The 15592-nt window shown below is 38.2% G+C and overlaps 1 protein-coding gene across 1 annotated transcript; it reads left to right on the top strand.

The window, feature by feature from the left end:
* The first annotated feature begins 145 nt into the window (after positions 1-145).
* LOC139980976 (guanine nucleotide-binding protein subunit beta-like protein 1) lies at positions 146-12613 on the top strand. The gene is made up of 10 exons (XM_071993057.1): positions 146-294; positions 1843-1956; positions 2785-2907; positions 4155-4270; positions 5504-5620; positions 6195-6323; positions 6984-7075; positions 7919-8025; positions 9456-9659; positions 10257-12613. The coding sequence occupies exons 2-9, from the start codon at positions 1844-1846 to the stop codon at positions 9628-9630; spliced, it is 972 nt and encodes a 323-aa protein (XP_071849158.1). The 5' UTR covers positions 146-294; position 1843; the 3' UTR covers positions 9631-9659; positions 10257-12613.
* Positions 12614-15592: the final 2979 nt, after the last annotated feature.

Below are 15592 nucleotides of genomic sequence, written 5' to 3'. Positions count from 1 at the left end.
TTTAAGTTATAAATATTCGATGAAATATACTAAGGATTACACAAGATCAATTTAACTGGTGAAATATTACAAAAATATAATGCACCCCTAATTTTATTTGCAAATGTCCGATCATGCGCTGTCATGAGGGAATTCCCCGTTGATTCTTTTAACCGGGGAATATGATACAGAACATGTAGTGGAAGTGGTGTAGGCCTATGCTGATGCTATATCCTTATAACATATCCTGATAACAACAGACTACAGAAAGTACTGTACCATGCCGCACTTGTGACCAGAAGCTACAATAATCAGGTTTGTGATCTAGGATCAGGATTGTGAGACTAGGAATTAGCATCTGAATCCGCAGTCGTTTTCGGGAAGAATGGCCTAAGGCCTTAATGTTTCCAATTGAGCGTGATGCTTACTAATGTTACTTGTTAGGGATGAACGTACAGTACTAGTGGTTTACGTTAGGCTTATGGACGAACATTTGTTTCACTATGTAATAGACATACGTTTGTGGTTAGGCTAGACCATAGTAATACATCCATGCTAAGGCTGGGGCATATACCATAACTGTCAGACTAACTTGGTGGTTCAGCACAATTCAACATAGGCCTAGTACATGAATCATTAATGGTAACCAATTAATATAGCTAGGGTTATGCCTATAGAAATAGAATTTAGTAGCTTTAGTCAACCTAGCATAATTGAGTTTTGCATTTTTAATTGCAATTCATGTGAGGCCTAACAGTAACATTACAACCTTTGGATAACAAGCAAGGGCAGATTGTGTAAAATTCATGAATGTGACTAATGTGACTAAAAGTTTAGCTGTTGTGACTTGTGAAGTATGTATTTAGATCCTCCTGAAAGCAGTAACTCGCGAAGAAGCCTCATTGGCTTATCATAGCCGCAAGCTGACCGAAGTCAGTCTCTTACATTCATATTTAACGTCTATGATTATGAATTGTTAATTGTCAACAACTCTGTAACTGGACGACATACATTAATCTGGGAGTGACTCGAACCAGGGACGTTATGTTTTGAAAGGCACCGGTGTTAACCACTGAGCTAACACCCCAAGTTAGTGAAGAACAATGGCTTTGAAGTTTACAGCTTAGTAATCTGTAGATTATCTATAAGACACTTCTACTACAGGTATGCATAATGTTACAAACTTAAACTAAAGAAATGTAGAGCCAAACCTCTAGACCAGAAGTGTACTTAAAACTGTGATTTATCTGTCGAGTTATGATAGTGATCTTTCAATTCATGTACGTACTATACTCTGTAAGTGACTTTTGAAAACCACACAGGATGCAGAAAAATGCTATAACCTCTGTGCCTATAGACCTAGCCTCTAGTACAACTGGGATTGATACTTCTTGGTGCAGATTCTAAATTACCAACCTGAATTTTGTTTAAGCCAAAAGTACATTCAGATGATATTTAAAGTAAATTTAAAGGTCCCATCGGTGCACTTTTTCACTTAATTTTTGCAAATGTCAGACTATATTATTATTAATGTACAGTACCATACACAAAACATGATTAAGTAAACTCAAGAACCCACTTCCTTTCGAGAAAATGCTGCTGCTGCTGCAAAAAAAAGAAACTGAAAAATCTTTCAAAACACTAACCTCATATTCCCTGCACATCTTGGTATGAACATTGTTGTGTATGTATGGCTTAATGTACAAAATTATGGACAACACAAAGAGGATTTCTCTCTGTAGTTCATGTAAATTAACACACACCTTTTGTTGGTAACCTACCCAGAGTATCATACATGTAATATGTGCAATGTAAGACAAAGTACATCAGTTTTGTAGCAGATTTCTTTGTTTGATTTTGTAGAATGGCAAATCTGAGGTCAGCTCCTTCACCGTTATTTGTTCTCCGGGGATCCACGGATGGCATCAGTTCGTTAACTTTCTATCATCCCAACAAGAGTAATCGGCTTCTGTCTGGGTAAGGAGGCCAATATATCTGAATCTATGAAAGCTATGATGTTGAAAGCAACAAATTTTGGCATTGTATGTGATGTTAGAAGCCACTAGTATTTCTTCAAATATCTAATATATATACCCAGGCACTACGCACAGAGACCTTGTAAAAGGTCACTTCATATCGTTTAAAGTTGTGTTATTCTCCTGACATGAGTCACTTAATGTTTTGTATGAGGACAATGTCCACTTTAAATAGTTCATATAGTCACTATACATTTGGCACTACATTATGCACACGTATTGTAAGCCATCCTAAAGTACCGGGTAAGTGACCTCTCTCTGAGAAGGTGGTGGTGGTGGGCATTTTTGTTCACCTAGAAAACATCTTTTTGAACTTTGTTTTGGGGGGGGGGGGGGCAAATGTTTTGTATCTGTATACCTTTTGCAAATAACCTATTTCAGAATGAGATCTTCTGAACTTCAATATTTGAACATCATCATTGAAATATTGAACTACCAAAACACTAAGCAGACTTCAAAATTCCATCTTCCTTTTAACATGCTGTGTTGGTTAATAACCCTTGATGTCAACATGGAGGGCCAGGGAAGGGGGTGTTGAGGGGGAGGTTCACACATTTATGGTCACCTCAAATCAAATTCGGCACAATGACACTCCACATGAAGCAACAAAAATGTCACAAGATGACCTGTAAGCCAGACAACAATTTCATTTCTAATTTCATTTCAGCTTTACTGTAAAATAAAATTGATTGTGATAGGATATTGTGAGAATTTTATGGATGGGAAGTATACTCAGATAACTACAAGTTATATTTGTATTTTTTATCAGCTGCAATGATGGGAAGATAAATGTTTGGAATTTGAAATCAAGGAGAGCAGTTGAGAAGTTGGACGGTCATAGTGGCAAGGGAATCTTAACGACTTTGGCGAGAAAGGATGGTTCTATCATAAGGTAACATTATTCACCATTAATTGTAATTTATTATTTGTGACTGGTACATTGTGACAGTATACATTCTAATGCTGTATCTCACATAGAACCAGGATACAAATAGGAGTAACCATGTATGACCAAGGAAAATATAGCCAATATTAGTCAAAACTGAAGGTGGGGGTGGGTTAGGGGGCAACAGTTGATATTGTGAGTAGAATGTTTTCTTTCGGACAGGGGCAATGGTCACTCAGGGGGAATTCTGTTGAGATATCTGTATTTTTGGCATTTTCTTATGCAAGAGCCAAAAAAGTGAATCGAAATAGACAGAGAACAGTGGAAAAGTGAGAAAGATACAGGTGGGACGGTGGGAGGGAGGGGGGGGGGGGTTAAATAGGAAAGGGAATGTGAGAGGAAGTGCTGACAGTCAAAATCAGAGGAGTAGGGTCATTTTATATGGAAGTGGATTAAGGTCACCTGATAGAGAAGAGGGAGGTTTTCGTATACCTGTATATTGGGTCATATTTGAACTTTTGGCTGAGGTCATTAAGGTAGCTGAAAAGAGGAGATGACCATACAGCATCTAGAACAATATGTTTGTGCTGGTGTACCCAGGGACTTTTAGGGCTGTAGGGAGGGCTTTGTGGTGGATTTTCTCAAGGATGTGTAATTTCTGTCGTTGGGGGCGGCAAGGGGTGTGATGCTGGCACAGAACCAATGAGGCGTACTACTCTAAGCACTAAACACTTTGTTTTGACTTAAATCTGCTGTAGGTAACTTGTAAAGTGGTTTTCTTGCAGCACGTTGTAGGTGAAGAGAGACAAATTAATCGTGCCTGTTCATATGTTTGACATAGTCAGAATACTGTTCTTCTGACAAAATTTAACTTTTAGATGCCAATCTGAGTAAGTTACAGCATATCTTTTCAAGTAATGGTCTAATTTTGACATAAGTGTGGAAGTAAAAAACCAGTGTTAAACAAGAAGGTCTTTGCATGTAAGGTCACATTGACTTTGGAGATCCATTAATAATTTAACTTTTCTCATGTAAATCAAAAACGATACAAGTGACTCTCCAAAGCTAAAAACTGTGTGCTTTCCGTTCCCCAAGAAAACTCCATAAGTTTCCTAGGAAACCAAAAACAGTGTTATATTGGAACATAGAAAGGTCTTAATAATGTAAGATTATAGTGTTTATAACACAATTCAGATATTATTATTCATTCCGATCAGTCAATAAAGGTTCTCCTCTCTGTATAATTTTCACAGTCATGGCAGAGATGGGAAACTTAACATTTGGAGATTAGATGAAGGCAGAGCCAACATAACCGATTCTTTGCCTATCCCCTGTCAGTCATTCTGCAGATGTGATTTGATGGAACAAGGTACTTGATAGTGACAATGTTGTCATAATTTCATACAGTGTATTACATTTGTGCATAGCAGTCAAATAAGAAAGCAGAGCAAAGCTGTAGGACTGTTTCTGCTCATGACGAGAATTAGTCCATTAACCGTAGGTTGCATGTTTCAGCTCTCTTGACCTCAAGTTACTGAAACTTTATCTCTCCTGCAAACAGAATGTTGTGTTTGGAAGAATTGATTTGTTCACACCTTGCCATGTCTGCCTTGATCTGATAGTGATTTGGCTACTAGCTGTGTGATGAGTTGCATAATAGACGAATAGGCAGCTCAACTATAGTGCGAAAAGATGGGACTGATCACTCAGCTAACTAACTGGAAAAAAACCTGCCGCTCAGTACAAACGGCGGGTTTTTGGATGCAACCTACAGTATAGCTAATGGATACTTTCCCAGCATGTTTAAAGCATTAATGTGCGTACAACTATGCTGTGATTAAACTTGGATACCTCCGTACTATCACATGATACATTCATCGTGAGCAGTTCTATACATGAATCGTCAACTCTCCTGGTTATAGGCAAACTCACACTCTCTCCAAATTTTATCTGCTAAACTCCCGGAAAAGTTTGATTTGTCAATTTTTTTCTCTGAATTGCAATCAGAAATTGACCTGTGGATTTATTTTACCTGTATTAGAAAGTGGAGTAAATCTACTTCATTTTGGTTAAACTAATAGTGTAAAATCCTTATGCCGTTGTGCTATGCAGTGATGGTAATGCTACCATCACAATGACTTTTAAGAAGTTTATATTACTGTATTGTGCAGAATGTTTCTATCATTTTTTTATTTTGTATTGCTATTTTGTTTTAGTTTGCTCAACCCTCCCTATTTGTACCCTTATCTCCGTTTTTAGGGGGGGGGGGAATGGAAAATGTTTTTCATCTCCATTTTTTGGGGGAGGGAGGGGGGAAAGACTGATTGGTAAGTCTGCTGATACTTACGTCAGGCTTGTCATTGTAGAAATAACACCTCTCAGATTGGAAGTTTGCAATGGCAAAATAAACCAAATTGAATGGCAGTAGTGCCGTTTTTTCTTAAGACAGGATCCTAATTGTTAACTTACTGCCATGTGTTATGCGCATATAAACCAAAAAAGACAGAATTGAATATGATTATGTAAGGGTTAAGATTTGCTTGGCTTCATTTTGAGAAGACTTTTAGTTTGTTAGTTTTGAATCAATACTTTTGACTTTTAGGTGACCAACATCTTCTAGCAAGCCCAGGGTCAGAAAAGTCTGAAGTGGGGATCTATGACTCATCAACTCTGCGATTAGTGAAGAAACTAGTTCCAGCCAGCCAACATAAACCTTTTGGTATGATTACATTGATTTGATTGGAGAAAAATATGAAATTGTTTATTATTCTCTTGATCTTATGCTCTGATACAGAATGTGTTTTTTTCCTCCCTCAAGTCTATCAGATTTCTGTAATAAGTACACCTAGCCGTTAAATCCTCTTGCATGTCAGCTACATTAATGATGTCACTCTATCATTAAACTGTTGCCAGATAGCTTCATTAAAGTAATTTAAATATTATCTAACATGTATATATGCTTTTTACATGTTCTTGCCCAAAACAGGCACTAAATATTTAAAACTGTTCCATTTTGCCACATCATACCTTAGTAGAAGCAGAATCATGAACTTCTTTAATACCTACACGTGTTTAGATATCTACACACAATTTTCCGTTACAGTATAAAAGTAAGCAGGCCTGACGTTTCGTTCCTAGGAGGATCTTCAGAGGCTGAATGACAAGTAACATAAACTACAAGGGGCAAATACAAGCACAGAATACAGACAGGTTAATGAGTAATCATTGTAGTGATCTGCTTCAAAAGTCATGTTTTCCTGGCTTATATGTATATTTTATTTCATATTACATAGGTATGGCGATGTGTTTGAAGTTTCTCAATGAAGAGCTCCTAGCAGTAGGTTATGAAGATGGTAGCATTGCTATTTGGGATTTCAGCCGACAGAAAATTGTAACAGAGAAAAAATTCTTCAATGAACCAGGTTTGTACCATAAATTTTATTACCTTATCAATAATGAATTCTAACCATGTGACAGTCACATGATTATACATTACTTTCATTATACAAATCAGCTGACATAACTGTGTCCATCATTAACCTATTCCCAGGTTGTAATTCTTGTGATTTAAAGCATGACTTGAGACAGAATTTCTATGTTTGAACGGAAATTTTCAAACATTTTCTGGAAAATTTGACCTCTTTGTCAAACGTTTGACAGGTTTGGACAAAATTTTAAACTTTATTTCCAAATGTCATTTTTGTTTGATCAAGATTTCCAAAACCATTCGAAATTTGGAAAGATCAACCGTATATGAAAAGAAAAGTTGATCGTTTGATGGCCTTGCACGCTTTCTTGTTAATGAAGGATCCATGTGATTGCAATCCTATTGAGAAAGTGAGCTAGAGGGTCAAAAACATATTCCCTGACCTTCCAGATGTGAAGGTGGAACTAAGAGCCTACTGTACCTCCTTTGACACACCTGTTCCAATGCCAAAGTATGATTACTGGTTTTGCAGCGAAGATTGTTTCATATGCAAGAAAGGGTGCTATATTATGTGGCTTAAATAATGTGACTAAGATTTCTATATTTGATTTAATCATACTACCAGCAGCCTCAAACATTTTTTTGTTGTCTCCAGTAATGTGCTTCGATTTCTCGGTCGATCTTGGAAAAGGAATTTGTGGATCAGTAGAGGATGACCTCATCTTGTGGACGTTTGATTTAAATGAAGTAAGTTTGGGGTTTGGGGAAAAATTTTTAACTGAATATCTGAACAGTCAAAGGTAGGTTTTAGTATATTGACAACAAATATTAGCATGCTAGCAACAATTTAAAAATGTTTTTTTCAAATTACTTGAGCTACAGATAGTCCAAATTATTCTTGTATGGTGAGAAAGACAAAATTAGACCACTAAAATTATCCGGTTATAGAAAATAGTTCAAGACCGGAAGTTAAGACCAATCTTGTTTCTCATCTGAAGTTTTTCAAGAAAGGAAGGAGGAGAGATTTCTTCTTTTTTTTTTTATTAGAGTATCACTTTAATGTAGGTGACAGTCTAAATTATCTTGTGTTTTTAAGTCTTAGATGGAACTTTGCCTAATTGAGTAAAAACACACACATATAAAGTAATTCCAGGGGTGATTGATATAAATAAAGATTGGGTCTGGACTCTTAAGACTTAGACCTAAGTATGCCACTATTAAATTGGAACTCACACTTTAAGTTACACCCTCACCACCCCTCAAACGCCAAGGATACCTGCCTGATTGCATTCTAGGCCCAGAGATGTGATCTAATTCTTCCTCAAATGAACCAAACTCACAGAGGTGGGAGGGGCGGAACGGCCCACCTCCACCTCCCTCTCCCGCCCCGTTCCCTTCCTTTTGTGCATGCCATTGATTCAGGGATGATATTAACTTCAAATCTGGTCAGTCTTTCTCTGGTTCCTTGACAAACTTAAATATTCCAGATCTCTGTTTTTGGTTGTTATAGCATCACATTGTATGGGTCAAATTCGATGCCAGGTGTGTTTATCCATTTGTCTTTAAATGACCTCTCCTTGTTTTACACAGCTTAAGATTGACATGGGAGCAAAGATCAAAGTGACCAATCCTGGTTTCTCAGATTTGGTTGTCAGACAAGACGGAAGAATAGCTGCTTCCGCTGGATGGGATTCGAGGTAAGAAAGAAAATTGTCCGAGGATTCAAGTTAAGATGAGAAAAAGAAAGAAAGAAAGAAATGGACAAATCCATCTTTTACACTGACCTGTTGCTAAGCAACACATCTGTCCAGATGTAAAAGTGATTCGGATATTTCTAGTGCCATACACTGAAACGTCAGTGAACTATGAATCACTGAAGTGGAGATATTAAACCTATAAAATAGGTCGCAATTGTATCGTTCTGATTATGCGCAATGGTTAAAGTGGATTAAATTGAATAAAAGCAAAATGACCAGGCAGCAGTTGACCGGTATTGTGTAAGGAGGCACCACTTCCATTATAGATGAAACATTAACATGAAACCAACAAAACTATCATTTGGACGATGAAATTATTCTAGATGATGAAATTATTAGAGATAAAGTTCAAAGGTTTTTCAAAAGTGTTGATACAATAATACATAAAATTGAATTTGTGGGACAAAAAAAAAATAATGTTTGCATTTGTTGCAATAACTTACACTTTTTGGCCTCAAGTAATATGTTTTGCTATGGGTAACAAATTTATCAAGGAAAAAAAGTGTTGTCGAATGTCATTGAAGGGCTGTTCTGTTGTTCATAAGAAGTTAATAGAATATAATTTAGATTTTGTTATGAGAATTTATCAAACAAGGGATCAACATTAACATTAATATTTGCACTGAGGAACCAACGTTGTTAGTAATTTAGCCGGAAAGTAGCATTCCAGGGATGAAGAAAATTATGTTATTGGTAAATATCTTGTAAAACCAGAATAACTGTAGAAAATATTACTAGCACTCTTATTTATCATTTTTCTTTGCCTAGGACAAAATCAGGACTCAACCTAAGTCCAAAGTTAACCTTGAAGTACATTTTGACTTGTATTGTAATGTAGTTTACTAAGTGGTCCATAGTCCATACTGATAATGATCAAGCTCTCATCCTCCAACTTGTGTTATAGACTTTACCTGATAACAATGTAAGATAAAATATCCAAAAGTTAATACACTTTATGTAAATATTGACCTCATTTCGGGACTCTGTTATGAAAATATGCAATATCGGACAGTTGAGTGGATGAAAAAAAAATATCAAATTAATAGAAGAAAATTAGTTTGAAAATGATGTTTGTGTTGGTAAATTTGATTTATTTTAGCCATTGCAGATTATATCAGTGAACATTCTCAATAGTTACGAATTACCCTATTATGTTAAGTTAAAATTAAAACCATATTTTATTCCATTACCTCTGCATACCTTTAGCTACAGCCACCAGCTTTGAATTCAGTGGGGTGAATACTGAACTTCAACATTTTCCACTTCTCATACTCTTTATTCATGAAGTTTTGATATGGAAATTAATCGCTCGTAAAATAGTCTAATTACTTCTTGTATCGTTTTAATTACCTTGATTACTATTTCACCAGGCTTCGCATCTTTGGAATGAAGAAATTAAAACCGCTCGCAGTTCTTTCATATCACACGGAATCGGTACATTGCGTCCGGTTCTCGACTCCTCTGTCCGAATTTGACGACCAGCAGTTGCTCGCTGCAGGCTCTAAAGATAAGCATATCAGTGTGTGGTCGATATATAACGGATGAATGAATCAAGGGATACAGATATGTCAACGGTGAGACAATTGATTAATTCTCTTTGAGAAAATACCGGTTTCTGACAAATGTTACATGTGTGAAAGTTTAAATTGATACATAGAGGATGGCTAAATGTGGGATAGTTACATATTTATTAGAAGCAGGCCTCTGACATGGGTGAGAGCAAACTGGGCTAAATTGTGACGGGAGGAATCAATTTTATGAAACAACATGTATTGATTAACTTAATACAATAAATTCAAGTGATTTTTTTAGGTACCATTTGGCATAAAATAGTTGGGGAGAAGGGGAATGTGTGTAATTGGCATATTGTCGTTGTAAAATTTTGTGGCTTAAAGGTTCGGTGGAGGGTGAAGAAATATTTGTTATTAGTTTTTTTAACAAATCGAACACCATTTAATTAAGTGAATTGCAATTTACCATGGTGTGGTGATAGCTTTGTAGCTATTAAGCTATTCTTAGGATTAATTTACTCCCCTTTCAGACATAAAACTAAAAATATTGTCCATCTAGAAAAGAAAACAGCAGATATCCATATCATCCTTTGGTATCAAAGATTTATTCTACTAATTTTTTACTTTCTACGGAATGTTCATTTTTCTTTCCCGCTGTAGTTTTCCAGAGCATGACAGAAAAGATGCTTGATATGATACAGTGACAGAAGAAACAAGGGCTGGTATTAGACAGTTTACAACACGATGGTGAAATACAAAGTAGCTGGATAAAGGCAGAGAGACTGAAGCACTGAAACCATTTGGCTTAACTCCATAGCATTGACAGATCGCTCACGAGATATAGCCCAGAGAAAACACCAAGAATCAGAGAGAATCGACAAGAGATGATGACCACTTTGTGAAGCTTATTAGTGAGGGGTTAATTACACCATGAAGAATCAAAATACAGATTGTTTACACCCATTAAAAGTGGAGGATGGTTTTCACAGCAGAATTGAGAGAAATTCCAGATGATTGGCAACCATAATATCACTAGGAGACAGTTCACAAAACTTCACTCCGTAAACCTTGTGGACAGTTGTTCACTTCATAACCCTGGTAGATCCTTCACAAATTTAACGCAAAAGTTATTTTACTCGTAAAGAAGAGGGACAGTTTAGACTGAGAGGCTCATAGAGGGTTTTCCATTCTAGCTGGATATTCACATCGCACAGCGGGTATATGAATAATAAAGCCGGGAGACGGTGCATACCATGAACCTGCTAGATGGTTCACACCAACTAATTCTGATAGTTAGCAGCTCACTCCTAGTAGGTGGACAATGTCCACCATAAAGTGCAAAGAAGACTCACATCATACTACTGGTACAGTAATGACCATCTTCTCTGGAGATGGTTCACACCATGAATCTAGTTATACACCATGGTTATACACCATGAAGCTTGTAGTTGTTTCACATCATGATTCTTGTAGTTGTTCCACATCATGAATCTTGCAGCTGGTTTACATCATGAATCTTCAAGCTGGTTTACATCATGAATCTTGAAGCAGTTTACATCATGAATCTTGTAGGTGGTTCACACCATGAATCTTGTAGGTGGTTAACACCATGAATCTTGTAGGTGGTACACACCATGAATCTTGTAGTTGGTTCACACCATGTATTTTGTAGGTGGTTAATACCATGAATCTGGTAGGTGGTTAATACCATGTATCTTGTAGGTGGTTCACACCATGTATCGTGTAGGTGGTTCACACCATGAATCTTGTAGGTGGTTCACACCATGAATCTTGTAGGTGGTTCACACCATGAATCTTGTAGGTGGTTAACACCATGAATCTTGTAGATGGTACACACCATGAATCTTGTAGGTGGTTCACACCATGTATCTTGTAGGTGGTTCATACCATGAATCTGGTAGGTGGTTAACACCATGTATCTTGTAGGTGGTTCACACCATGTATCTTGTAGGTGGTTCACACCATGAATCTTGTAGGTGGTTCACACCGTGAATCTTCTAGGTGGTTCATACCATGATTCTTGTAGGTGGTTCATACCATGAATCTGGTAGGTGGTTAACACCATGAATCTTGTAGTTGGTTCACACCATGAACCTTGTAGGTGGTTCACACCATGAATCTTGTAGGTGCTTCACATCATGAATCTTGTAGGTGGTTCACACCATGTATCTTGTATGTGGTTTACATCATGAATCTTGTAGGTGGTTCACACCATGTATCTTGTAGGTGGTTCACACCATGAATCTTGTAGGTGGTTCACACCATGACTCTTATTTAAACCATGGATTAGGTCTTTAGTTAGGATTTAAACCTAAGGTTATGCTAACAACTACTTTTGAAATTCTGTGTGATGTTGAAAAAAAGGAGTGTAAATCCCAACGACTCCTATACCTGCCTGAATCCATCCCTGCCTGGAAATTATAGATTAATTTTTTGATATCATTTATCATTGGCTTTTCTTTATTTGTACAGATTAAAATTAAAATAAATTTATGTGAAACGTCAAAATGTTACAAACGAAATGATCCGATAGTGGGAGCTGCAAATGTGTTCAAGGTCACCATTCTATAGTGTCACACACATAACCTACGGTTGTCATTTAGAGATTCAGTGTTATACAATAGAAGACTCGACACAAAGGGCATATACATTAAACTCATTCTAGATTACGTTGAACCCTAGCAGAGAGACCTCTCGATAGTACTATTCATACATTAAAATCATACAAACAATCTTTATTATTTGGAATTTGATACTGGAAGTAAACACTTAGTAGGGAATAGATAATAATGATGGTGTATGTTCATTAATCTATATCATTGGCATCCTACCAAGACTTCTTTCCGCTTACCACTTTTCGAGTAGGCGGGAGGGGGGTCACACCCCTCCCCAATGGAGCGATGCCAAGACGGTCTCAAAATTTTGCCGAATTCAGAGTGGTCTTACACCAATGAACGTAAGAGTAATAAAATGAAAAGAAAGAAGAAAGAAATTGTTCTCTCTGTTTCACCCTGACGTCTAACATTTCCCAGATTTGGATAATTGATTAGGCAAAGAAAATGCTACAGCTACCGGGGGCTTCACCTCACCCCTATATATCCCTCCCACCCCCCCCCCCACCCCCGTCAATAATACATTCGTAATCGGCCAGTCACTGAAATAGGACGAAAAAGCTAGTAAGTCATCAAATCGCTCGATACCCCTGCATTGAAATATGGTGAATGTACGCCCCTGGTTATAAGTTTAAATAAAACGGGTTTTTTTCTACAAAAAAAATACTCTGTTTTTATTTTTGAATTCCTTTCACTCTGATTGTGATCATGCACATTGCAAAGGGGGACTTGGGAATTTTCACCCAGGTCAATTCACCAATTTCGAATTTCTTAATAGATGAAAAACAAATCTACTAAAAACTTCATAATTCTGTTTGAACGGGGTTGGGACATCTGGAAGTCAAATCCGCAAAGAAGAAGTTCGGCCGGGAAGTAAAGTGTTCTTTAAAGTGAACACCGCAGTACCATTTGAAGCCTCACATCACCCCCACCCCCCCTCCCCACCCCGAACAATTTTCTCTCCTTCTTTAGTTGTCATTTTTTCATTATTCGCGTAAAGTAATACAACAGGGGCGTATCCAGGATGTTCCAATAGGGGGGGCGCCAGGCATGAATGATCGCCGTCCTGGGGGATGGGTCTAAGGGGAGGGGTGTACAATTTTTGCTTTCGAAGAAGGGCTGAAATGCAAAATGGGCGGCGATCCGTACTTCCGAGTGGGGGGCGGGGGATATGACCTTGTTGACTATCTAAGCGTAGCGCCACCATGAGTTGGCGCGAAGCGTACAAGAACATTTTGGGATTAACAAACCCTCTAGATGGCCGGAAACGGCACTTCCCGAGGTTTCCAAGCGGCATATATACCCAACTTTAAAATAGGGATGTCATGTCCGAAATATCTCATAATCAGGATCCAAAATACTTTTTTTTTAAATTTCGGGTGTTATTTTGGGAAAATTGCCCCTGTCAATCTTGTTTCAGGCGCAACGTTAGAATGTTCGAGAGCTCTTTTATATTATTCGATGAAGAAAATGGCCTCATGCAGGCCATTATAGGCCTATACACATGCAATACACAATTACACATAGTTACATTCCTAGGTACCGATTGCTAGGGCATCCAGGTGTAACGTGTATTAAGCATTACCCTGGTTACATGAGATTCTCAGCTGTTCGAGGGAACATGTACGTGTGTAGGCCTACTATAGGGCCTATATGAATACTATGAGGGTGCATATATGTACTATATCAATACCGTGGGCGCAATAATACATTTTGTTGTTATAGGGCCAATGAAGCCTACAGTCAACTATTTTTGCTTTATAAAGACGCTTTATTTGAAAAGATCGCACTGCGTTTATGGTAGGCGAGAAATGAAGCTAAAAAAGAGCCGTACATTAACGAAGATGCATAAATGTAGGCATGAAAATATTCTTATCCCTGGCATTTGGTGGGGGGGGGGGGATATGGTGCATTACATCCCATCCACCCCTTTTCATGGGGGGATATATCCCCCCTCCACCCAGGATCGCCGCCCATGGCCATATGTGATCCATTTTTCGACCTTAATAATAAGCAACATTTCCAGTAAATATGGACACAAAATGCACAATTTAGTATGGCTGGCATGTCACTTATTGTTTATAGTGATAATACAAACACAATTACCATCTATGTTTCTAAAACTATTATGCCGCCGAACTTCGCCAGAACCTTTTTTTGGCAAACAAAAAATAAAGCATACGGGAGGGGGGGGGGGGGTTGAGCGATCACCGACATCTCACATAAAGGTCGTCATCAATTTTTTTTTTTTTTTTTGCTAAACTTTTTTTTTTTTTGGTGACGGCCAATAGGGGGGGCGCGCGCCTGTTGCGCCCCCCCCCCTGGATACGCCCCTGATACAAGTTGCATACTTCAATGGGAAGAATAAATTACAGGTAGCTGAAGGACCTACAACATTGTAAAGAGCCATTCGGGCTGCTTGAATCTCCCCTCCCCCGCCCCCCTTGCCATCACTGTTGTAGCCCCAATCCCATCTCCGTTGTCCCCGGTAATTTCATACACTTGCATATCACCCTACTGAATGTGTTTGTTAATGAAGATGATTTTGTTATTGTTTTCTTTCTTGAACTACTGAATGTAAACTGCACGTAGTATATCGACTAATTTAGGATTAAGCATAATCACATTACTTGCTTAAATTGCTTTGTATATTTTAACATTATGTCAGGTGCATGCGCAAGGTAAGTAGGTTTAGTAAGTAAATTTATTAACGACAAATGTTTTAGTGATTCACGTCCATATAGGCCTATTACCAGTGACGTGTGGCAGTGGCGAAGGAAGGTACTTTTGAGTGGGGGGGGGGGGCTGAAGACTGATGGCCGGCCTGGGGGAGGGGTCTAAGGGGACGGGGTGTCCTCCTCCCCTTTGGAATTTTTTGCATTTCCAGGTAGCCTCAGGTGCAATTTGGTGCAATATAGCACACTTCAACACCCACTCCATTTTGTAAACTTAATTTTGTATTTTCACCAGGCCTTAGATGCAACTTGGTGCTCCAAATGAGATTTTTTTCTCATTTGGAAATGAAAAAGGGGTTTTCTGACTTGCGAAGCGGGGGGGGGGGCGGAATGATACTTCCGCCCCTCCACATTTTTCACTGGGGGGGCTGGCGCCCCCACGGTTCCTACGCCCATGACGTGTGGAGCATTTCGACAGCATTGTGGGAGGGGGGGGGGGTGTTGACAAATTCTAAATTCTAGCGACAGATGTGAGTGTCAGAGGCAACATCAAGTACCGGTATTTCATAAAGAATGTACGTCACTGTACCTATTACACATCAGCGGCTACACATACACGTGTGGTTATAATATAAACACAACACTTCCTTTATCTGTCTTTCAGCTATCTGGGGGCCTAAAGGCCAAA

This window comes from Apostichopus japonicus, chromosome 15 (genome assembly GCF_037975245.1).
Source record: "Apostichopus japonicus isolate 1M-3 chromosome 15, ASM3797524v1, whole genome shotgun sequence".
NCBI classification, from domain to species: domain Eukaryota; kingdom Metazoa; phylum Echinodermata; class Holothuroidea; order Aspidochirotida; family Stichopodidae; genus Apostichopus; species Apostichopus japonicus.
Note: the sequence above shows the minus strand (reverse complement) of the source record. Positions and strands in the feature narration are given on the sequence as shown.

What these genes read in the sequence shown, in the direction of transcription:
- LOC139980976 (XM_071993057.1), top strand. Translation starts at nt 1,844, where the DNA reads ATGGCAAATCTGAGGTCAGCTCCTTCACCGTTATTTGTTCTCCGGGGA. An exon ending in ATGTGATTTGATGGAACAAG is followed by an intron (nt 4,271 to 5,503) that starts GTACTTGATAGT and finishes TTTGACTTTTAG; the next exon opens with GTGACCAACATCTTCTAGCA. An exon ending in AAAATTCTTCAATGAACCAG is followed by an intron (nt 6,324 to 6,983) that starts GTTTGTACCATA and finishes TGTTGTCTCCAG; the next exon opens with TAATGTGCTTCGATTTCTCG.